Source organism: Carcharodon carcharias, chromosome 18, assembly GCF_017639515.1.
Source record: "Carcharodon carcharias isolate sCarCar2 chromosome 18, sCarCar2.pri, whole genome shotgun sequence".
NCBI lineage: Eukaryota > Metazoa > Chordata > Chondrichthyes > Lamniformes > Lamnidae > Carcharodon > Carcharodon carcharias.
The window spans coordinates 65,057,359-65,083,111 of NC_054484.1; the positions used below are offsets into that span (position 1 = coordinate 65,057,359).

General features: G+C 43.4%; 1 protein-coding gene across 1 annotated transcript in view; it reads right to left on the reverse strand.

Moving 5' to 3' along the window:
* The window catches only part of LOC121290869, a 77,741-nt gene that overhangs the window by 46,425 nt on the left and 5,563 nt on the right, over positions 1-25,753 (reverse strand). Inside the window, exon 2 of the mRNA XM_041211891.1 lies at positions 15,906-16,250. Within this exon, the coding sequence (XP_041067825.1) occupies positions 15,906-16,250 (345 nt within the window). The remainder of the gene's footprint in view (positions 1-15,905; positions 16,251-25,753) is intronic.

Here is a 25,753-nt window from a genome sequence, read left to right on the forward strand (position 1 = left end):
TCATTGGATTCATGGGGCTCTCATAGCAAGTGCCTACAGGTAACATAGTTTTACTGTGCTGCAGGGCAAGGGCTCCACTGTGGAAGGGGCCAGACAGGATTGTGCCAACCCCACCTCAGTCATATGTCTCAGTGCTACCTTCCCCACCCGTTGTCCCCAGTGGAGCCCTTGCCCCTCAGGCCCTTCCCTTCCCTCAGCCCTGTCTGACCCCTGACCCCCTGCAAGCACTGCATGGGGTCAGGAGCGAAGTGCAGGTCACCAGCTGCACGTCGTTTAAATCCTGTTGTGAAACATGCTGTTCTAATTGCATGCCAACCTGGGCTTTCAATCCAGCATGTAGGGATGATTCTGGTGAGCCGGCGCATAATGAGATGCTGATTTATGCTAATAATGTTTGGGAAATATGGCCTGCCATTGACGGCTAAAGTGCACAATCGCTTCCTTGTTTTACATTGTCGTAAAAGCGGTTTTGGACCTTCTCGTGAGATTTAGCCCTTGCACCGGCCATGACCCCCACTGTGATCGGGAGTGAAAAATCCAGGCCATAGTCCAACCATAAGTACCAGACCTTCAGGAGTGAAATTATGAAACATTTCTACACAAAAATGGTGGTAGAATTTTGGAACTCGCAACTGATGCTAGGTCAATTATAAATTTTAAATCCAAATTTTAGTTCGTTTTTTTGTTAACCAGAAGTATTAATGGATATGGGGAAAAAAATAGATAGATGATTGACTGGCTGGCAGAAAACAGAGAGTATGCATAAATGGGCCTTTGGCTGATTGGCAGGATGTAACAAGTGGATTCCCACAGGGGTCTGTACTGAGGCCTCAACTTTTTACAATTTACATCAACGACTTAGATGAGGGGAGCAAAGACATGGTAGTTAAATTTGCAGATGACAGAAAGATAGGTAGGAAAGTACATTGTGAAGAAGACATAAGGAGGTTTCAGATGGATACAGGTACGTTGAGTGAGTGGGCAAAAATCTGGCAGATGGAGTATAATTGAAAAAGTGTGAAGTTGTTCACTTTGGCAGGAAGAATAAAAAAGCAAAGTATTACTTAAACAGAGAGCGACTGCAGAATTCCGAGGTGCACAGGGATCGAGGTGTTCTAGTGCGAGTCACAAAAAGTTAGAATGCAGGCACAGCATGTCATCAAGATGGCTAAAGGAATGCTCTCCTTTACTATGAGAGGAATTGAACATAAAAGTAAGGATGTTATGCTTCAGTTATACAGGGCATTGGTGAGACCGCATCTTGAATACTGTGTGCAGTTTTGCTCTCCTTATTTAAGGAAGGATGTAAATGTCTTGTAAGCAATTCAGAGGAGATTTACTAGATTGATACCTGGAATGACTGAGTTTTCTAATGAGGATAGGTTGGACAGACTGGGCTTGTTTCAACTGGAGTTTAGAAGAGTGAGGGGTGATTTGATTGAAGTATATAAGACCCTGAATGGTCTTGACAAGGTGGATGTGCAAAGGATGTTTCCTCTTATGGGTGAGCAGTAGCGGGCACTGTTTTAAAATTAGGGGGTCACCCTTATAGGATAGAGATGAGGAGAATTTTTTTCTCTCAGAGGGTTGTGTGACTTTGGAACTCTGCACCTCAGAAGGCTGTGGAAGCAGGGTCATTGAATATTTTTAAGGCAGAGGTAGATAGATTCTTGTTCAGCAAGGGAATCAGGTTATCAGGGGTAGATGGGAATGCTGAACTCAAAATGCACACAGATCAGCTATGATCTTATTGAATGGTGGATTAGGCATGAGTGGTCGAATGGTCTACTTCTGCTCTTATTTAGCATGATCGTATGAAAAGATGGGTATATTGAGTTCAATTGCAGATTAGCCTTGATATCATTGAACGGTGGAACCGGCTTGAGGAGCGAAATGGCCTACTCCTGTTCCTATGTTCCTAAGTTACCTAGAGTATCCGTGGATGTACAGTTTTGATCACTGTACCCAGTTTGAACAAATTCACACTTGAATCAATTTTTTTGGTAAATATAAAGGGTTCAGGACTACTTAATCATATTTTGAAACAACACTGACCAACCCCACCAGGTCCTGACTTTGAACCAAGCTGGGATATAAAGCAGGAGAATCAGCACCAAACTGGAATAAGAGCCTAACATTGGCTTCTACAATTTCACTGCATTTTAAACAGGAAAATAGGTTTAATGTTCTGTCCTTTCGCCTTTGGACTTAGGTTCACTCCTGTCTAGACTGATGGGTCAACAAACACAGTCTGTTGACTGCAAGGGTCTAATTTGGATAACCTCAACATAGTTGGCAGTAGCTACTTGCCCATATCATAAAATGATTTACCATTCAACACAAAAAGGTAGTAATAAAAACAAAAAACTGTAGATGCTGGAAATCCAAAACAAAAACAGAATTACCTGGAAAAACTCAGCAGGTCTCGCAGCATCGGCGCAGAAGAAAAGAGTTGATGTTTCGAGTCCTCATGACCCTTCAACAGAACTCAGTTCTGTTGAAGGGTCATGAGGACTCAAAACGTCAACTCTTTTCTTCTCCGCCGATGCTGCCAGACCTGCTGAGTTTTTCCACAAAAAGGTAGTAAATCATCAGTCTCACCAAAGATGGCCATTTTGGGAAATAGAAAATAAAATAACACAGGCACAGGAGGAAGTAGCCTTTTGAAGTTATGTTAAGATGAGTTACAGGGGCAGCATTGAGAGACCATTATTTGTATTGGGCCATGCTACACCTGACATAGAGGCATTTAATATCTACAGTAGAAAGGTGTTTGACTTCTACCACTGACAGCTTTCAGCTTGCTAAGTACAAAAGAATTAAGCAAATCAAAGTGAACATAGTGCTTGGTCAGATGATATACTTTAATATTCTGCCTGCAACAATATGTTCTACATACTACTAACTATTGTTACAAATGTCATGTCTGTACTTGACATTCTGTCCAGTACACTAGTGACAACCACATCCACAAGCAGACATCTCACCGCCAGCAATATCCATGCTGTTTGATGTGTCTGTTTGGAGATGGTTAAGTGAAATATCAGTCTTTTCTGATGCCACTTAGAGGCAGGCTGCACCTCTAAAGGGGAGCTGCACTCTGGCTTCATACAGGAGGGACCATTTGAGAAGTGAGAAATTGCAGCAGGATCTATAGTTTGAGTTCCTAAGTTTAGCAGTGCTGCTTTGGAGGCCCTGATCCAACTGGTGGACAGGAAGAGGAAGATATCCTTCCCCCACCCACCACTCCCCCTCTCTCAATGAAAAACCTGTCAGCAGCAAGAGGAAATGGTTGGGGAGATTGATGCCAGAAATCAGTGGCCAGGACATGGCTGCAATTCTGAACGTTATTTAGCCACCTTACCAGAGTTGTCAAAATAGGAATCCTATCTCTCAGTTTAACCAATTTCTCATGACACTGGCAGCCTCACTATTCACAAGACACAACTCCCCAGCTTCCCTTCACTCTCCCAAAATTACTCCACCACCAACCTCACCTCATTCTTTTCTACTCCCTGTCTGTACTGTCCGTTCTTATCACCATTGCAGCTCTCACTCCCCCATTCCTCTTACCAAACATCTGCACTATTTGCCCATACTCAAAACAGATCAAAAGACTGTCACCAACACAGACCCTCTTTCCTGCAGGAGAATGTTGCAGGGCATGGTAAGACAACAGATGAATTTAAAATTGCAATCAGCCAGATCAGGGCAGGATAGGAAGGGGTAAGTCCCCCAGTCTATTGGAACTGCCCCTCTGCCTTGCCTCTACCAGGTGCAGGGAGTTAAAATTCACCCAATATGTTTTACTTGTCTCCATTTTTTAAGAAATATGACACATTTTCTGATGAGTGTCAGTTGCCACTTAGGGTAGATTCTGCAGTAGTGCAGATCTCGGTTGGGGAACAAAATAAAGAGTGTTGAGGCAAGAGTGGTTGGAAGTAAGAGGCAGATTTTAACTGACAAACTTGGCAGGACTATTTGTTAATTTATAATACCTCTGAGCTGCTAGCAGTTTTTTTTAAGTGAGCTCTTTCCATTGAGAGTGCTCACCTCACTCATCCGTGACTCTGTGCTGGGAGCAGAAAGGAAGATGCATTGAAACTTGGCAAGCCAATGTCAAACTGCCTCAAGGAGAAGGGAATAGGGGCCAACAGGTCTGCTGAAAATGTCAAAATGTAACCAAAATAAGAAATTGATATTTAAAGCACATTTTCTCAATGACTTCCCATTAAATAGTTTTGTTAAAAGTAGCTGAAATAATGGAATCTTTGTAATGTAAAATAATGGACTCCCTTACAAATCTTGAGCTTTAATCTTCTCGCAATTGATGGCAACAAGAAGATAATAGCCAGTATCATCCAAAGAGATAAAAACAAAAAAACTGCGGTTGCTGGAAATCCAAAACAAAAACAGAATTACCTGGAATTACCTCATGACCCAACTCGAAACGTCAACTCTTTTCTTCTCCGCCGATGCTGCCAGACCTGCTGAGTTTTTCCAGGTAATTCTGTTTTTGTTGTGTCAGTATCATCCAGTCCAATTAACAAAAAAGTACAAATGACTGAGTCTAGCAAATACAGAGACAAATGATAAATCAAGTGGAGTGGCACAAGGTAAATATAGATAAACAGAGTTTAAAACATTTTCACAACCGTTCTGCATCTCAGAACCATCAAAACAAACATACTGCCACCTGGAGGGATATGTTTTAATCACAAGTGGTAACTATAAACAGGAGAGATATATGGAGAAGCAATTGTAAAACAGTTACACTGCCACCTGGAGTCAAATAACACCAATGACTACTTAATGCTCCTAATTCGTGAATATATATACTAAACTATTGGTATGGCGAATCAGAAGATATACTGGTTTATGCCAATAGAACTGCTTATGCTATACAGAGGAACATATCAGAGCCGCTGAATTATATCAAACAAGTCCAATTCTATTTTCATTCAATGGTGTTCGGTCCTGCACTTTAGTTACAATGGGAACAGTCCCTTCCCCAGTGCCACCAGAACCCTGAAAGTTCTGTCAGTGCAAAATGGCCCCTGATATTTTATGGTTCATTCTTCCCCTGCCCTCCTTTCAATTAGTTCACTGCTTAATTTCCTTTATCCAGCGTTCGATTTCTTGCTGAATTGTTACTCAATTTTTCCTCAACATGCCCACAAGAGGAAACTTTAGAAATGTGTCTGGCATCCCATCTGAAAGCAAATGGCAGAAGCACTGAGTGCCACCTTTCTTACCCTTAAACTACAGAACAGTGTGCTGAGAAAAAATCAACAGCTTGATGAAGAAATGTAACAGACTCTCTCTCTCTTCTTCCTTGGACAGCCTGAACACCAGCACAGCATTAAACCTCTAAAATTTCTAGCAACATACCTTTACACTACAATATAGTTAAGGGAGTCAAGAACAGCAATTTATATTTATGTAGCAACATTAATGTAGTAAAGCATCTTAAGTCGCTTCCCAGGAGTGTTATCAAACAAAATTTGACACTGAGTTGCATAAGGAGATAATAGGGAAGATGTCCAAAAGTTTGGTTAAAGAGAGAGGTTTTAAGAAGCATCTTAAAAGAAGAAAAATTAGAGAGGCAGAAAGGTTTCAGGAGGGAATTCTAGAGCTTAAGGCTTTGGCAGCTATAGGCACTGCTGCCAATGGCGAAGCAATGCAAATCTTTAATACTTGTGCAGATATATCTGTGGATTGTAACGCTGGAGGAGATTACAGGGATAGGAAGTGGCGAGATTATGGAAGGATTTGAAAACAAGGATGAGAATTTTAACTTCAAGGTGTTGCTGAAATTGGAACCAATTTAGGTCTGTGAGCACAGGAATGTTGAGTGAACAGGGCTCAGTGCGAATTCAGACATAGCAGCAGTTTAGGATGATCTTAAATTTGCACAGGATAGAACACAGGAGATGGAGCAAAACTTCTCCAGAATGAGGGATCAAGGAGTTTTTTTGAGGCAAGGGGCAAAGATGATAACTTTCACATTTAACAAATGAGTTTCCATCTTTCCAAATGGGAGTTATTGCATGCAGAAGCTTTAAAGTCCTTCCTCCACTTCGAAAAGATAATGTCTATTACGATAGCTGTCCGATATCCCTCCAATTATATATTTCACCTAAAGCATTTAATCTCGTTACCAGAAAAAATTGCCGGCAGTGTGCATGAAGCGCACCAGTATATTTAGATCCAGTGTTCCACAATACTTAGCTTTGACACAATTGGTATTAGTTAAAATAAATTGTATATAATAGGCCCTTGCCTACGTTTTCAGTCTAAAATGATTTAGATAGATTTAATGTCAGCCATGGCTCAGCTGGTAGCACTCTCACCTCTTAGGTAGAAGGTCCTGGGTTTGAGCCCCACTCTGGAAACTTGAACATAATCTAGATAATACCAAAGATTCACAAACCTCTGAGTGAAGATATTTCTCCTTGTCTCAGGCCCCTTTATAATGAGACTATGCCCTCTCTTTATAAACACTCCAGCCAGGGAAAACAGCCTCTCAACAATTACCCTGTCAATATTTTACAAGTTTCAATCAGATCATCTCTCATTCTTCTGATCACCAGAGAGTATAGGTCTATTCTACTTCATATCTTCTAACCCTCTAACCCCAGGAACCAATCTAATGAACTTTTGTCATGCCTTCTCTAAGGTAAGTATATCCTTCCTTAGGTAAGGAGACCAAGACTGTACATGATTCTCCAGGCATGGTCTCACCAAAGCCCTATATAATTTTAGCCAGACTTCCTTACTCTGGTAATCCAACTCTCTTGTCAGAAAGAATACCATCTGATTTGTCTTTCTAATTGCTTGCTGCACCTGCATGTTAACTTTCTGTGATCCAATTTAGACTTTACACTGGTGTTTATTTAGACATTGCAGGAGCATGGTGGCTCAATCTAACACCTCATTCAGGAAATACTAATTTCTTATTTTTCCCTTTGGCTTTTCTCTCCCTAACTCTATTTTTCTGTGTCTTCTTTTGTCTCTCTCTGTCTTTTTCATCTTTTCTCCTTCTTTTAGGGTCAGAGTTGATTGGTGACATGATGTGGTGTGGCAGGGGAAAAAGCTACCAACAGATGCAATCTGTATGGCAGAAAAAAATTGGCCTGCCACAGCACCATTCCCATCCTCGCCATCATCTTTCCCCCACATCTGCATTCCTGTTTTGTCCTCAACTCCTTCCTATTACCTTCTCCTTTTCCCATCCCCTCTCGTTATTTGCTGACTCTTTCTCTGTCCATTTGGCTATCAATTCCTGCATCCACTCCACCCTCCACTGTCAACCACTTTTCCTCCAATGATTGCTCTACTCCCACTCACTCCTCTGATGGGTGGAGGACAAGAGGCCAAAGAGACCCTCACTTACAAGCACTTTCCCTCCTCCTCTCCATCTCTGACCCTCGCTTTTAATTTGCTGCCCTTCAAGAAACTGTTTGTTTAGGAAAGTTACTAATTCTAAATCACTTACACTTAATTTTGTGGCTATGGTCCTTTGACCTCTCAATTACTGGAAACAGTTTGTTTCTATCGATCCTGTCCCATTCCTTCTTAATGTTAAACACTTCCATTATATAATCCCGGAATTTGTGTTGTTCTAAAGTTCAATTGCTCAAATTTTTCTTTGTATTTGTATTTTCTCATACCAGGTAGCATCCTTGTGGATCCAGATTGTACCCTCTCGAAAGCTTCAATACCCTTCCTATGTTATGAAGCCCAATACATCTGCTCTAACTGATTTTTATTAAAGTTTTACATAAACTCATCATTATCTCTTGGCTTTTATCTTTTTAGGGTCTTGAGATAAAACCCAGAATTCTGCTAATGTTTTTTGGCCTTACCAACCTGAAGTGCTGCCTTCAATATTCTGTAAATTTTTACCCTATGCCTCTCTACTCTACAACAGCGCCAAGCCATTGTGACTCATTTTTAACATTTAATGGAATTAAAATGAAGACAGCATTAATGGAGAGATCAAAGTACATTACTGTTTTTGAATACTCTGAAAAGCTATTTTGATAGCGAACAGCTCTGAACAATAGTCCAAATGTCACAGTCAGTGGCAAAGTAACAGCGCTCACCACTAACCTCAAAGAAAGCTACCCACAGAGATCTCTCAATCTCTGTGATGTGGATTTTCCCCTTTCCTGATGTCAAGTCAAGGGGATCTCCAGGCACCCAGTGATGTCTTCAGGCAGGCTAAACAGCCCAACACATGGAAGTATCCTCAAACTGCAAGCCAGAAATAAACTGCACTGAATTTTTCACTTCAAATTAAAACTTTACAGAGAGCAAAAGTTGGGACATAGAGATGGGATTAAGGTAGAAAGCCGAAATACCATAAACAAACTTCAAAATAATATTATTTTATAACTCTAGAATTTTTTTAACATAATGGAGAAATTTGGTATGTGACAAAATAAAATTAATTTTATATAGCCTGTGAAACTATTTAGCTGCAATTATATATATAGTATACTGAAAAAGCCCAGTTATACCTCATTCACCAAGGTATAACATTTTCAAGGGTTTTTTAATTGAGACTAATAGTCCAAAAAGACACATTCTCATTCATTCAGCAATTTCTACTTGTTTGCAGTTTGGGAGAACCTCAGAAGTGCACCCAATGGGGAAATATAGAATCACTGACAGCATTTTCTGGACTTCCGTGTTTAACTGTGCATGCATGGATTCCAGAAGTTGCTGTCGGTTTCAGAGGGGTAATGATGGTGAATGTTGATAGCTTAGCCACTGTTATAACTGCAAAATCCAGAACAATATGAATGGCACCAGGTCAATTAATCTGTAATTCTAAAGCAGTATTAGCTATAGAATAATGGATAATGAAGTCTGATCGTCAGATGTGTATCTCATTGTGGAGTTCCAATGGCATCATTAAAAACCATAAGAGTGAAATTCAGGCAGTTCATGACTGCCACCTAAAGCCCACAATGAAATACTGATAAGTGTCAGTAGATTATATGACTATACATCCCTGCCAAACTTGCTAATATCGTACTCCCAGGAAGGATGTCTGGATAAGGTAGAGCAAGAACCATGAATTTTGAATTCCCCAGGGGGCAGTGAAAATAGTAGCCCCTTTTCCACTCCACCTCAGTTCCTTTCCCAATGAAATGCTGAATTACTATTGCCTGCTTTGTGGTACTGTTCAAAATAAATTTATTCCATCCTGGCTATTTTCATTCCCTCATCCCTACTCTAGGACACAGGTCAATCATGGGGTCCCACCATAGAACAGTTACAGCACAGAAGGAGGCCATTCAGCCCATCTTGTCCATGCCAGCCCGAGGACACCCAGGTGTCCTTTCTAATCCCACCTTCCTGCACCCAGCCCATAGCCCTGCAGCTTACAGCACTTAAGGTGCAGATCCAGGTACTCTTTAAAAGAGTTTAGAGTTTTTGCCTCTACCACCAACTTGGGCAGCAAATTCAAGACACCCACTACCCTCTGCGTAAAAAAGTTCTTCCTCATGTCCCCACTACACCTTCTGTCACTTATCTTGAATCTATGTCCCCTGGTTCTAGAATTCTCCACCAAGGGAAACAATTTTATCCTGTCCACTCTATCTATTCCCCTCATAATTTTGTACACCTCAATCAAGTCACCTCTCAGCCTTAAAAGCAAAAAACTGCGGATGCTGGAAATCCAAAACAAAAACAGAATTACCTGGAAAAACTCAGCAGGTCTGGCAGCATCGGCGGAGAAGAAAAGAGTTGACGTTTCGAGTCCTCATGACCCTTCGACAGAACTAGGTGAATCCCCTTTATATTTTTTGGGTAAGAGGTAGAAGCGGGCCGTCCGAGGTTGGGTGACTATCAGGTTGGAAGCTGTGGGAGGAAGATCCCCAGAGGAGATGAGGTCAGTGACAGTCCTGGAAACAATGGCTTGATGTTCAGTGGTGGGGTCATGGTCCAGGGAGAGGTAGGAGGAAGTGTCTGTGAATTGACGCTCAGCCTCCGCGTGGTAGAGGTCAGTGCGCCAGACAAAACAGCACCACCCTTGTCAGCGGGTTTGATGACGATGTCAGGGTTGGACCTGAGAGAATGGAGTGCAGTAAGTTCAGAGAGAGAGAGATTAGAATGGGTGAGAGGAGCAGAGAAATTGAGACGACTAATGTCGCGCCGACAGTTCTCAATGAAAAGATCAAGAGAAGGTAAGAATCCAGAGGAAGGGGTCCAGGTGGAGGGAGAGTATTGGAGGTGGGTGAAAGGATCCATTGAATGGGGAGAGGACTCCTGCCCAAAGAAGTGAGCCCGGAGACGAAGACGGCGGAAGAAGAGTTCAGCATCATGCCGAGCCCGAAATTCATTGAGGTGAGGGCGTAAGGGTATGAAACTAAGTCCTTTGCTGAGCACTGAGCGTTCAGCATCGGAGAGGGGAAGGTCAGGGGGTATAGTGAATACATGGCTGGGGCTGGGATTGGAAGATGGGGTGGGGACGGAGGGACAGGCAGGGGTGGAGGGTCCTAGATGGGAGTTGGTGTCGATGAGTTGTTGGAGCTTGCGTTCCTTAGCACTTGAGAGAAAGAGAAAAAGTTTCTTGTTGAGGCGTCAGATGAGCCGAAGACTAAAATGAAACTGGGGGCACGCGCAGCTTTGAAAAAGGGTACGGCGATGCTGCTGGAAGGAGAGGTCGAGTGCGTTCATATGGCGGCGCATGGCACTGAGTGTGGATTCACCTAGTTCTGTTGAAGGGTCATGAGGACTCGAAACGTCAACCCTTTTCTTCTCCGCCAATGCTGCCAGACCTGCTGAGTTTTTCCAGGTAATTCTGTTTTTGTTTCACCTCTCAACCTTCTTTGTTCTAAGGAAAATAACCTCAGCCGATCCAATCTCTCCTCAAAGCTAAACTATTCTAACCCTGGCAACATTCTTGAAAACCTCCTCTGCACTCTCTCCAGAGCTATTATGTCCTTCCTGTAATGTGGTGACCAGAACTGCACACAATACTCCAGTTGTGGCCTCACCAGTTTTATACAATTCCAACATTATAATCCTTACTTTTATATTCTATACCTCTGCCCATGAAGGAGAGCATTCCATATGCCTTCTTTACAACCTTGTCTACTTGAACTGCTGCCTTCAGTGGCCTGTGTACTTGTACGCCAAGATCTCTCACTTCATCCACCCCTCTTAGTATATTCCCATTTATTGTGTAATCCTTGTAACTGTTTGACTTCCCTAAATGTATGACCTCACATGTCTCTATGTTAAAATCCATCTGCCACTTTACCGCCCACTCCACCAACCCATCTATTTCATTTTGGAGATTATGGCTATCCTCTACACCATCCACTACTTGGCCAATCTTTGTGTCATCTGCAAATTTACCAATCCTATCCCCAACATTCACGTCCAAATCGTTATTATATAACACAAGCAGCAAGGGTCCCAACATCAAACCCTGTGGAACACCACTTGAGACAACTTTCCATTCGCAAGGGCATCCATTGACCATTACCCTTTGTTTCCTGTTACAAAGCCAACCTTTTATCCAGTTTGCCAAATTACCCTGAATCCCTTGGGCTCTTACATTCCTGACCAATCTGCCATGTGGGAACTTGTCAAATGCCTTGCTAAAATCCATGTACACAACATCCACTGCACTACCTTCATCAACCCTTCTTGTCACTTCCTCAAAGAATTCAATCAAATTTGTGAGACAAGACCTTCCTTTAACAAATCCATGCTGACCATGCCTTTCCACATGACAGTTAATCCTATCTCTCAGGATTGATTCTACTAATTTGCTCACCACCGATGTAAGACTAACTGGCCTATAATTGTTTGGCCTTTCCTTTGATCCCTTTTTAAACAATGGAACTATGTTTGCATTTCTCCAGTGCTCCGGTACCTCCCCTGTATCTAGTGAAGATTAGAAAATCATCCTCAGAGCATCTGCTATTTCCTCCCTGACTTCCTTCAGCAGCCTCGGAAACAATCCATCTGGCCCTGGTGACTTATCAACTTTCAAGGATTTCAACCCTTCGAGTACTTCCTCTCTCTTTATGACTATCCCATCCAATATCTCACAGTGTTCCTCCTGGATTTCTATATCTCCCTTTCCTTTGTAAACATGGAGACAAAATATTCATTCAAAACCCTTCCCACAGCCTCTGCATCGACACACAAGTTTCCATCTTCATCTCTAATAGGCCCCACATTTTCCTTAACTAACCTTTTAGCATTAGTGTATTGGTAAAACATCTTTGGATTATCTTTAATTTTACTTGCGAACCTTTTTTCATGCCCTCTCTTTGATTTCCTTATTTCCTTTTTTACTTCGTCCCTGCACTTCCTATATTTGTCTAGGCTATCTGCAGTGCTTAGTTCTTTGTGTCTATCGTACGCTTTCTTTTTCTGTTTGATCTTCCCCTGTATTCCTCTAGACAACCGGGGGGGGGGTCTAGATTTGGCAGTACCACTCTTTTTTTGTAGGGGACATGTCTACTTTGTACAATTAGGATCTAATTTTTTAGTGCTTCCCACTGGTTTTCCACTGTTTTATCATCCAGCAAGCGCTGTCCAGTCCACCTCAGCCAAGTCCCTTCTCATTTCTGCAAAATTTGCCTTCCCCCAGTTCAAGACTTTTACTCCTGCCTTATCTCTGTCCTTTTCCATGGTAATGCTCAAACTAACTGAATTGTGATCACTGTCCCTGATATGGTCGCCAACTGCCACTTCACCCACTTGCCCTTCTTTGTTCCCCATTGTCTCGATGGAATTGAGATATCTCAGTCAAGACAGGGGACTGAATCTGGAGCTCTCCAAGTTTGTGTGATGCTTCCTGCCATTTTCTCAAGCTGGTGTGATATGACCTTATAAGACACATTATATATTTAGCCTACGTGGGGAAATGGATTTGTGACAGTAGATTAATTTCATTTTAGTTTTGTACTCGGTTACCAATAGATTCACTCTGTACAATTGTTTTGTGATGATAGCCTCACTGAAGAATGAAGAATGAAGAATGAATGATCATGAGATAATCACTGCAGTTTATGGAGTGATAATTTGCTGTTGATTGCCAGAAAATAACATCATATTATAAGGGAACTAAGCCTCCAGTGTGTATTAGATCAGATTATTTTCTTCCAACTACTACAATTAGAATGCTGAAAACAAAGTTCAGGTTGTTTTACTAATGATGTCAATAGCAAAACATAGCAGCATGCTCAGTGAGAAAAGTTGTTTATTCAAACGCACATATATCTGAAAGTATGAATAACTAAAAAGAACAGTGAAAAGCAATACTGTGCTAAGAGTTTGGGCAGTTTTATAGTGACTTTATTTTGTTGATGGTGCATGCAATTCAGGGAAATTTTAAAACAAATGGGGCCATAGAGTCATAGAGCAATAATGGCATAGAAGAAATCCACATGACAGATTGAATCCATGCTGGCTCTCTGTAGAGCAAGCCAGTTAGTCCAATTCCCCTGCTCTATCCCTGTAGTCCTGCAAGTTTATTTCCCTCATGTATCCCATCCCATTTGCTGTTGAAATCATTGATTGTCTCTGCTTCCACCAGCCTTGCAGACAGCAAGCTCCAGGTCATTCAAATAAGACACAAAAATACATTGAGGGTAACTTCAACCCTCAAAAACAGGTGGGTGGAGGTTGGGTGGGGTGTAAAAATACTTTAAAATCTCAAAACCAATCCCAACCCACCCATTTCTGGGTTTAATGGAGGCAGGACTAGGGATGGTCAGCCAAACTGCTCCCAAAGGGCAGGCCAGCATTTAAAATATTAGAATAAAGCTGGATGCCACACATTTAACCTGTCTTACAAGTTTAACACTGGAAAACTCAGGGGAGGCAAGAATAGTTTTGAAGAAAATGAAAGTTACCTGAGAGCACAGCTGTACATGGGCCAGGAGGAGCAGGGGCAGAATTTTTAGCATGGCATGTGGGCGCATGCCTGACTTGCTCAAGCGTAAAATGGCGTGTGAAGATGTCAGGCGAGCGTCCCAATGTCATCCTCACACTGGCGCGAAATTTCAGTCAGCAGATGCACACAAAAGTCAGAAGTGTGCCCACTGACACTTAAGAGGGCAACTAAGCCCATTAAAGTTCCAATTGTCCCTGATTTTTCGTGGTCCGTCCAACCTTACAGTTGGCAGATGAGCGCATCTGCCAGGTGGACTTTGCATTTTTTGATGAAACCTCATCCAAGGGCGAGTTGAGACTTCCATTATTAAATAAAAAAAATAAAAATGCATGGACAGAATTTTCAGATGATTGATTCTGATGTGTGGACTTCTTTTTCTGGATTTTAAAGTCTTAATTTCTTGGTTTTCAAGTCTTCAGCTCCCTGAGGCAGCTCTCTGCCTTCAGGGAGCTTTCATTCCGCGGTCCCATGAACCTGCGCTTATGTCAGCGCTGCCCTTCTTCCGCCCCCACCCCGGCAGCACTGAGCATTTCAGCATGTGTTTCACACTGGCTGGCCATTAATTGGCCAGTTAGCATGAAATCGCAGTCGGGGCCAATCATGGGCAGCGGCCTGTTCCCCGGCCACTCCCAGACCCACTGATCGTGCCCGCAAGCCGACCTAAAAATTTTGCCCCAGGAGTATTTCCTGCAGGCCTTGATAATATATAAGAATGTACCCTGTCAAACACTAACAGGAGTTTATTTCCTAAAAAATGTATATTTAATTTTCAGATCTGCAGCAATGGGGACCCAAGAGTGTGAATGAAAACTTTATTTTCATCTCTGAAGATCCAGCACTAAATGTGAGGGGCAATATTCTAAGGACATTTCCCAGCCCAACTCTGTATTAGCAGCTGAAGTTGGATGCTCTTGACGAATATATACAGCGTATCTGCCGAACTTCCAGAAAAGTTACAGCACTGAAACAGGAGAAGCCTTAGGGATATTTACCTATTTAAATTATTTTCAGAATTTTGAGCAGGTTTGTGTAAATTATCTTCGGTCAATGGAACAAAATGAAAGATCACTGCATTGAACTTCACAAAGTTGCACAAAATCTGGAACTCAGGCAGAGAGCACAAGGTTGATGGAGACAGAGGGATAAGACTCTTAGAGCTGCAGAGAGAAACATAGGGCTCAACATGCAGGGAAAGGAGAACAAGACTTGTGCATCTAGGAAAAGAAGCACTCCACTGTTAATGGGGAGGGAAAGACTGTGGGGCAGTCAGGAAAAGCAAGGTTTAGAGCAGCTGTGAAATGAAGTACCAAACAAGAGCTTATCTACATTTGACTTGGGTAAAATTGCTAATGACCATATGCTGTACTAGATGATTCCATCCCATTTTAACCACAGTCAAAGTGTTTTGCTTATGGCAAGCACTTGTTATCTAGTACGTTTATGCATTTTGAACTAGATGTGTGGAGACAGCAAAGAAATTTTGGAAGATGAGTTAATATACACGGCTCGCATGCATCTCCTGACTGATGACAGGATGGGGGTGGGGCCATAGTATTGTGTCAGGTCTGGGGGAGGTGAACTGTCAACCTGCTGGGCTAGAATATAGCATATGGCCTGGAAATTACCTAAAGAAGAAGAGTAAATAAGGTACAAAATGGAAAAAAGAATAATAAACCTAGAAAAATGAATTTCCTTGGGGCTTCACATATTTTGCTTCCATAACATTGATGGACATTTAGCAGAAAACATTCTGCTGAAGTTAATGGCAGAGCATGAAAAGCTTTGTGGAAATTCATTCCTACACAGGACAATCCTTTAGCCTCACAGTTACTTTACTATGCCTCAATTTATCAAAAAAGCACTGATTATCAACTGCCTGATTGCACTCCAATTCTATTTGTTAAAATAAGTTCTTAACTATTACATAAATTCAATGTAACATTAAATTCTAACAGTCATGAGACCTTACCTGCATATATATTAACCACTATGCTTACACAGGTTTCCATTCCAGTCAAATCTGCAGATATTCGTACATATTTTCCTGTATCATTAAAGTGAACAGATGGAAGTCGTAAATAAAAGCCATTGTTTTCAATATTCACTCTGTGTTTAAATGCACCAAAGATAGTTCCAGAACTCAACTCATTGCTTTTGATAAAAGAAGAAATGCGGCAGGTCCCTGACTTTGAAGAAAATGTCCATTCAATTGAACATGCTTCACAGTCTGTGTAGTTTGGATTCAGGAAGATGTTTTCCCCAAGAGATGCATTTCTGCTTGACTCATTCACACATGAAAGAACGGTAAGTAAACCTAGATTAAACATAACAGCAATAATTAGACATCATTGGTTGCAAGGGCCGTATGCAAATTGATTCATTTCCACTTCCTTCTCGATGCACAGTGCAAAATATTGGAACACATTGGCAATTACAGGAAGGTCACAGGAAGTACATGGATTGGAAAACGTTCATTCTGGTGCAGTAGCCAACACTCTTCTGAGTTTTGCATTAGCTGCTTGGGCAGAGAGAATTACATTATATTTAATCCATACAATATCTGGGAACAATGATTAATTTGGAATTGTAACTATAAACAAAGCTGATTGTAAATTGAATTACCTGGAAAAACTCAGCAGGTCTGGCAGCATCGGCGGAGAAGAAAAGAGTTGACGTTTCGAGTCCTCATGGGTCATGAGGACTCGAAACGTCAACTCTTTTCTTCTCTGCCGATGCTGCCAGACCTGCTGAGTTTTTCCAGGTAATTCTGTTTTTGTTTTGGATTTCCAGCATCCGCAGTTTTTTTGTTTTTATGATTGTAAATTGAACAGTTGTGTATATCTCTCTGAGGCATAATCTTCCTGACTCTTTAGCAATAAGACCTTTCAAAATTGTTGCATTGCTCTGCTTCAAACTATTTTGACTGAAAAGAAACTGAGATACTGGGAGGAAATTAAACTTTGGAGAGATGTGAAACAATTGGTAGTTGATTGGCCACATGTGATGCAGCCTATCTGATTATCTTTACCATAGTAGTTAATAGAAAGGAAAGGAAGGCTGATCTCCCATCATTTTAACCCATCCTGTTGTAGGTTTGATTCAGTTGACAGCACTCTTGCCTCTGAATCAGAGGTGGTGAGCACAAAATCTAGGCTGACACTCCAGTGCAGTACAGCTGTGCTGTTGGAGAAGCCACAGTTCCAGGTGAGACATTAAATTGAGACCTGGGCCAGGATTTTCTGTGCCCACCAGTGTCAGATGTGTTTGGTGGCGTGAGCAAACAATATGGCACGATCGGTTTCACAATGGCGTGAAACCAGTTTGCCATCGTCCACTTAGCTCACTGAAGGCTGGCTGCATTTCCTGCTATCGGACATTGGGAACCTCATTGTGATACATCAGCATATCATTATTAGGCCAGCCTGCTGGAATCATCCCCCACGCTGGATCGTACACCCACGTTAGTGGAAAAATACGCTGATGTATTTTACAAAGGCGCATAAGCAACATGCACTTCGGCTGCACTTTGCTCAGGACTTGAAGGTTTGTTTGCCTAACCTTGCTTCGGTTAGCACTCGCAGTCATCAGTGCCAGGCTTTACAGACAGCACCACATCACTTTTATGGGGGCTAGCGGCAGGTCTCTCCCTACCAGATCAGCTGTATAGCAGGGGCAGCTTTCCAATAGCTGCAGGGCAAGGTCTTGCTATGGGAAGGGGAAGAAGTGGCCTCAGGCAGTGGAAGATGCTGCAGGATGAGAGCTTTATGAGGGAAGGAGGGTAACCCAGGTTGTGGGGGCACATGTTGATCTGTGCAAGTGGCCTCAACATGGTGAGGGCTGAAGAGGTAGCCTCCAGAGGTGATGAGGCCAGATGGACATGTGAGGGTGATGTCCCTTGAGCTGGCAGTGAGTGAGATGCCGATGAATGTGTGATGGGCTTGAGTGTGTGAGTTTAGAGTGATCAGATGGTTGTCATGCCCTGGCTGCACAGATGAGATCATTCATCCTCTATCTGCATTGGATGGCCAACCTCTTCTGTGCAGCAGTGGCACTGATCACCATTGCCACCACCTCCCAAGCCTGGCTGATCACGCATCTGCCTATCCTGCGGCCAGAGCGAGGGTAGGAGACATCATGGCGGTCTCCATGGTATCCAAAAGGTGTTCCAGTGACACATCACTAAATCTGGGGGCTGCAGTCTTTTTGCCTTTGGTGGACATCTTCCCTACAGTGGTCCTGGGCTGGAAGCACTGAGATGTGTGCGCTTGGCTGGGCTTTAAATATGATGCCTGGTGTGATGAAGCGGTGAGATGATGGTGTGGCAGGCGAATGAGAGCCCACCCGCTATTGAACCAGAGTGTTTCCTGAGAATGCACTAATCTGGCGGGTTTGGGACAATACGGCATGAAAACCCACCGTTGCAGTTGGCGTGTAAAAGATCATTTTAACCGACCGCTACCGCACTTAGTGCAAGTCTGGGACGATTCCACCCCTTGTCTGCTCTTTCATGCGGAATTAAAAGATCCCTTGGACATACTTTAAAAGAAGAGCAGGAAAGTTCTCCCCACTTTCCTGGTCAATTAAAATAAGAAATAGGAGCAGGAGTGGCCATTCGGCCCCTCAAACCTGCTCCACCATTCAATTATATGTGGCTGATCTGGTGGTGACCTCAACTCCACTTCCCAGTCTGCCCACCCCCGCCATAACTTTTGACTCCTTTGCTGATCTAACTGAAAGAGAAAAAAAGATCCTAACCCCAATCTTAAATGGGAGACCACTAATTTTTATACTGTGTCCCCTGGCTCTAGACTCCGTCACAAGGGGAAACATTCACCCGGTATCCACCCTAACAAGTCCCCTCAGGATCTTATATGTTTCAATAAAATCATTCTTCTAAACTCCAATGGGTATGGGCCCAACCTGCTCAACCTTTCCTCGTAAGACAAGCCCTTCATCCCAGGAATCAGTCAAGTGAATCTTCTCTGAACTGTTTCTAATGCAATTATGTCCTTTCTTAAAAAAGGAGACCCTGACTGTACATAGTACTCCAGATGTGGCCTCCCCAACATCCTGTAAAACTGGAGCATAACTTTCCCACTTTTATAGTCTATTCTCCTTGCTATAACATTCCATTTGCCTTCCTAATCACTTTCTTATCCTTCATACTAACTTTTTGTGATTCATGTATCAGGACACCCAAGTCCCTCTGTACCATAAAGTTCTGTAGTCTCCCTCCATTTAAATAATTTGCTGCTTTTCTATTCTTCCTGCCAAAGTGGTCAAGTTCACATTTTCCTACATTATACTCCATCTGCCATTTTTTTTTTGCCCACTTACCTAACCTACCTAAACCCCTCTGTAGACTCTCAGAATTATCCCAGATTCGCAATAAGGGCGGTAATGGATGAGAAAAAAAACGTTTTACCCGCCGGCTACAGTGGCGGGTTCTCAGGCCGTATCATCTGCTTCCCATTTCATAAATTATGCAGACAAGGGAAGCATGCTGGATCGCTGGCTGCTGGCCTCCAATTGGCCTGCCACGCCATTACCTCGCTACTTGATCATGTCGGATGCCATATTTAAAATGCAGCTGCATGCACAGTTTTCAATGCTTGCAGCCCAGGGCTGCTCCAGTGAAGACATGGAGCCTGAAATCAAAGAAGAGTGCAGCCGCCAATTCAGTGATGTATTCCTGGGACACCTTCTGGATGCCGTGGAGGCCCGCTGTGTTGTTCTCTACCCGGCTGTGGCCGCAGCATCCTGTCGGTCTCACCACTCTGGCTTGGGAAGCGGTGGCAGAAGTGGTTAGTGCCAATGCTGCACACAAGAGGTCGGCCATCCAGTGCTAAACGGACAAATGACCCCATCTGTGCCCAGGATAAGGCAACCATTACATCAATCTCAACTCACACACTCACAACGCCACCACACATTCACTGGCATCTCACTCACTGCATCTCCAGGGACATCACCACTGACTCTCTCAACACACACTCTCACATCTCCATCTGGCCTCATCTCCTCTGGAGTTCGCCTTCCCATCCTCCATGGCTCCACTCAACACACATGCACGCCTAGCATCCTTCTCATTTGGCCTGGCATGCGCCTTGCTCACATTCTCTCCATCTGACTTTATGCAGGACAAGGTCGTGCACAATTGCCTGGAGACGTCGCAGACTGGGGATGGAGTGCCAGATGGTCCTCACTCTGTTCGAGAGTCACGCATTGGAGCTGACCAGAGAGGACGTGGAGCGTTCCTGCAGCAAGAGTGAGGTTGGCGGCAAACACCCATTTGAGGATCCTGCACCACATCATCCCTCTCTGAACGCTGCTCTGAGCCCACTGTTCTGTGTTTAACATGGCTTCCCAGCACCAGATAATCTCCATTTTCTGTCCTGGGCACATCTAGCATGTTGCCCTCAGACAACAATGACCCAACTGCAGCACAGAGGGCACCTCGGATGAGGACCCTGAGGGCAGCACCATTGAAGACCCGTCATGGTGCTCACTCATGCCCTTCACCAGTGCAGCGACACACACCTCAGTGGGACCTAGGTGTAGAGTAGCCTGGGGATCACAGCCTGGTAAGCACAGCACACAATCTTTTCCACAGCGGGTGGAGGTAGGACATCCGAGGTTGCCAGTATTCAGAGGACTATTGGAGGCAAGGAATCTGCTGAGCCCGAATCTGATAATGAGCCTCTGGACTCTGTCCCCAGTCACTTGCTGGCGTTGCAAAACAATCATGGGAACAACAGTGTGCCTGCCTTGTTTGGCCAGTGCAGTGGCCTCATTGCCAGCATCCTCGCCTTCGAGGACCTCATCATCATCATCATCATCATCATCCCCTTCGATGTAATCCTCATTGGAGGATACGTGCAGCTCTTCCATCTTCTCCTCAGCCAGGTCCTCCCTGCATTGCAGCGTCAGGTTGCATAATGTACAGTAAGCTACAATGAATATGCCACCAAACCTTTCACCAGTTGGGCACAGACTGCAAATTAATGTGCATTTTAGGGGGCAGCAGAACAATTGGCCGACTGGGCAAGTTCCTTGCAAAAGTTGTCCATGAGGCAGTCACTGGTGGAGTGCTCCCAGCCCCTTGCAATGTCCTTATTAATATTTGGATCAGTCTGCCGAAGGCTGAGCTGGCAATCGGAGGCGATACTGAATTTTGTTGTCTATGTCTAATTTCATTGAGAGGGGACTTCCTGAATAGAGAAAGTGGTCACATTTTCCAGGATATAGCAGTTGATTTTAATTGACAGGGGAAGGCATTGCACTGTGGGAGCTCGTTGGAACTGGACCTTAGTTTTCTGGCTGTTTAATGAAAGGCTCATTGTTTCATATACTTCAGAGAAGGAGCCGACAGTGATCTGGAGCTCTGTTTGTGAGTGCACACTCAAGTGTCATCTGCATACTGAAGCTCAATGACTAAGGTTGGATGTGACTTTGGTTTTGGATTGGAGGCTGTGTAAGTTGAAAAGTTTATTTTCTTTGCTGTGCATCTCCACTGTAGGCAATTTACTGGAGGTGAGGTGCAGTATTGTAATGAGGAAAATGGAGAAGAGAGGGTTGTTGTAATGATACAATCTTGTTTGACCCCAGTCTTCACTGAGAAAGGGTCTTTGGTTGTTCCATTGCTGAGGATCATGGCTTGTAAGTCATCATGGAGTAGGATATTGACAAATTTCTGAAGAAAGCCAAAGTTGAGAAGGATACTCCATAAGCCTTTGCAGTTGACAGAGCCAAAGGCTTTTGTGAGGTCAAAAAAAACGTACAGAGGTTGGTGCTGTTCCTTGCATTTTTCCTGAATATGCCACACAGTGAAGATCATGTCTATGGTGCCTCTTGATGGGTGAAAACTACACTGTGGTTCTGGAAGAAGTGATTTGGCCACTGGGAGGAGGCGATTGAGTAGGATCCTTGTAATTATCTCTCCTGTGTCAGACAGCTGGGAGACTCCTCTGTAGCTACCGCAGTTGGGGACTTGTCTCCCTTCTTGAATATATCACTATCACAACATCCCTGGGATCCCTTGGCATCTACTTCTTTTTCAGGATGAAGAATATGAGGCTGTGCAGCCATGCCAGAAGTGTATCTCGTCTGTGATTCCAAATTTCAGCAGGGGTTCCGTCTGCTCCAGATGCTTTGCTGTTTTTCAGCTATCAAATGGCTTTTTCAATTTCACTATAGACTGGGTGGTGCGGAGGTTGTGGTGGGTGGGGTATTGATGAATGGAGTGGAGGGGATTCAAGTTGAAGACAGAGTTTTGTTCAGGAGTTCTTCAAAATGTTCTCCCCTCCAACTGCCTCCCTGTCCTTGATGATTGCCCTCCATGCATGACTCTCAGCAGTGTGGGACCTTGAGTGCTTGGGTCATAGATAGCCTTGATAGCACTGAAGAAATCATGCATGTCATTGGTATCCTTGAGTTATTGGATCCACCATAATTTATCTATTTGCCATTTGTTCTTTATTTTGTACAGCTGCCTTCATCTACCTGTAGGACTGCTGATTTTCTCTTGAGTGTGGTGAAGTTTCCAACCAATGAAAGCTTTGCAGTTGCAGTTGATTATATCCTGTATCTCTTGGTTGCTTTGGTCAAACCAGTCATGCTGTTCTTGGTAGAGAGACCAAGGGCATCTTCACAGGTGCTTGTTATGGTGGACTTTAGACACTATGGACACACAATTGCTCCTGGTGGCTAAAGATTGGCATTGAGGCACTGACTGAAATGGTCGGCTTGGTGGAATCCTTGCAGCCTTTGATATTAATTTTCTCATGGCACTGATTCAGTTATCGCCATTGTTTGTGGGCCAGGTTGATGGAGATGGTAAATCAGATAAGTTGATGATTAGTCCAGCAGTCATGGATATCTGTCATGGTGCAGGTGATGTAAACATCTCTGCGATCCCTTGCTTGGACACCGACATGGTCAAGCAAGTGCCGGTATTTGAACTGTGGGTGTTGCCATGAGGTCTGGTGCTTGTCTTGCTGACCAGGGTGTTAGTTATGACGAGATCATGTTCTAGACGTTTCGGCAGGAGGTGCACTCTGTTGGAGTTTACTTTCCCTACTCCTTCTTTGCCTAACACACCCTTCCAGAGATTCATGCCCTTCCCAACTCTGGCATTTAAATCTCTAAGGAGTATTAGTTTTTTAACCTGCTGGGGCTCAGGCTGGGGATTGTTCAATTTTTTTTTGAAGAAATGTACTTTATTCATAAAATATCTGAAAGAACATTACAAAACATTTCTAAATGACCATCACAAAAAGTGCAATCAGATTCAACTTTTACACATGGATCACGAAGTGTTTCAATACAATCAATGAATATTACAGTCATTTCAATATGGTCATTACAGACAGTCAGACAGTATAGTTATCAACATACATCGTGTTGCACTCTGAAGTGTTTCAATACAATTATGACACATTTAGTATTCAATGCATACATTCCTTCTGAATCATGCAGCCCAAGGGGCTGTAAACAATTCCCAGTCCCTTGGTGCACTATGGCAGGAAGGTCTTAGACAGGTCTTTCCTCATTGCACCTTTGCACCTGCTGCCCCAGGCTTTAGTGCGTCTCTCAGCACGTAGTCCTGGACCTTGGAATGTGCCAGTCTGCAACACTCGATGAGGGACAACTCTTTGCACTGGAAGACCAACAATTCCCAGGCAGACCAAAGAGCGTCTTTCACCGAGTTGATGATCCTCCAGCTGCAGTTGATGTTTGTCTCAGTCTGTATACCTGGGAATAGCCCATAGAGCACAGAGTCCTGTGTCACAGAACTGCTCGGGATGAACCTTGACAGAAACCACTGCCTCACTCTCCAGACCTTCTTTGCAAAGGCACATACCACAAGGAGGTGAACAACAGCCTCTTCCCCACCGCTGCCATCTCGAGGGCAACGTGCAGAGGGGGTGAGTCTTCTGTCGTGTATGAAGGATCTGATGGGGACTGCCTTTCTCACAACCAGCCAAGCTACATCTTGGTGCTTGTTGGAAACTTCTGGTGATGAGGCATTCTGCCAAATGACTTTGACAGTCTGCTCAGGGAATCATCCAAAAGGATCCACCATCTCCTTTTCCCGCAGGGCCTCTAGGACGTTATGTGCCGACCACTGCCTAATGGACTTGTGGTCAAAGGTGTTTCTCTGCATAAATTTTCCATGAGGGATAGGTGGGATAGGTGGCAACGTGGCCAGACCCATCATTCGGGAATTGTTCAATGTTGCTTTGGAACCCCTTCTTGGCCTTGTCTGTTGCCTCAAGTGTAGGAGCATATGCACTGACAACAGTGGCATACTGATTCCTCATTAGGATGAGCACTGAGCTGAGCAGTCATGAGGCGCTCACTTATCCCACAGAGGGAATTGCTGAGGCACCAGCCAACTCACTTTTGATGGTAAGCCAACTCTGTGGAGGTGTCATTCCTCTTCTGAAAGGCCCTTCCAGAAATATATATTTTTTAATTTATTCATTCACGGGATGTAGGTGTTGCTGGCTGGGTCAGCATTTTTTGCACATCCCTAATTGCCCTTGAGAACTTGGCTTGCTAGGCCATTTCAGAGGGCATTTAAGAGTCAACCACACTGCTGTGGATCTGGAGTTACATGTAGGCCAGACCAGGTAAGGATGGCAGATTTCCTTCCCTGAAGGACATTGGGAATTTCCGCCACCTTGTTCCTTCAATTGTCCCTTTCCTATATGTCATGTCTCAGATATGGCAGCAACATCGCTGTTGAGACACCTAACTTCCCAAACTATGGTGTCAGTGTGGTGCTCAGGTTTGTTACTGTTGGGATTGTCCATATGGGTCCTGATATTCCAGGTTCTAAATTTCATTTTGACATGTGGAAGATGCCTGTGTGAATTATTTTTTAAAAGTGTGGTAGTTGTTGCATACCGACTACTACATGGTCTTGATCCCACTGGCAAAGGGGTTCCAAGATGATTGGAGGTCAGGTTCTGTTCTGAGACATTAGCAAGTTCTCCGCATGATCTGTGTTTCTACATTACAACTTTGACTACACTTCAAAAGCACCTAATTGGCTGTAAATCATTTTGACACATCTTGGGGTTGCATTATGATTCCTATAGAGATCAATAACTTTTAATAAGAAATTTGAATTTCTGGTTAATCGCTGATAAAGATGATAACAAAGTTTCTTGTCTTAAGATGGCTAAAAGCACCATTGACTAAACACTATCATTGTAGGCAACTTATACTTTAATCCACAGAACAGAAGTATCCACATTTTACTTTTAGCACAACGGGAGACACACCCTTCATGGATGTACCTTACAGTGCCTATCCAATTTCCTTTTGAAATTATTGATCATCTCCACTTTCTCCACTCTCAGACATAAGAACGTAGGAACATAGGATTTAGGAACAGGAGTAGGCCATTCAGCCCTTTGGGCCTGCTCTGCCATTCAGTAAGATCACGGTTGATCTAGCTGTGTCTTAAATCCACTTTGTCATCTGCCTCCCTTAACCCTTGACTTCCTCGTCTATCAAAAACCTGTCTACCTTTGCCTTGAATAAATTCAATGAACTAGCCCCCACTGCTTTCCGGGGAAGAGAAATCCTCATACTAACTACCCTTTGAGAGAAACAAACTCTCTTTACCTCCTATCTTAAACGGTAGACCCCTTATTCTTAAACTGTGTCCCCTGGTTCTAGTCTCTCCCACAAGTGGAAACATCCTCCTGCTATCAACCCTATCAAATCACCTCACAATCTTATATGTTTCAAGATCACTTCTCATTCTTCTAAAGTTCAGTGAGTAAAGGCCCAACCTGTCCAGCC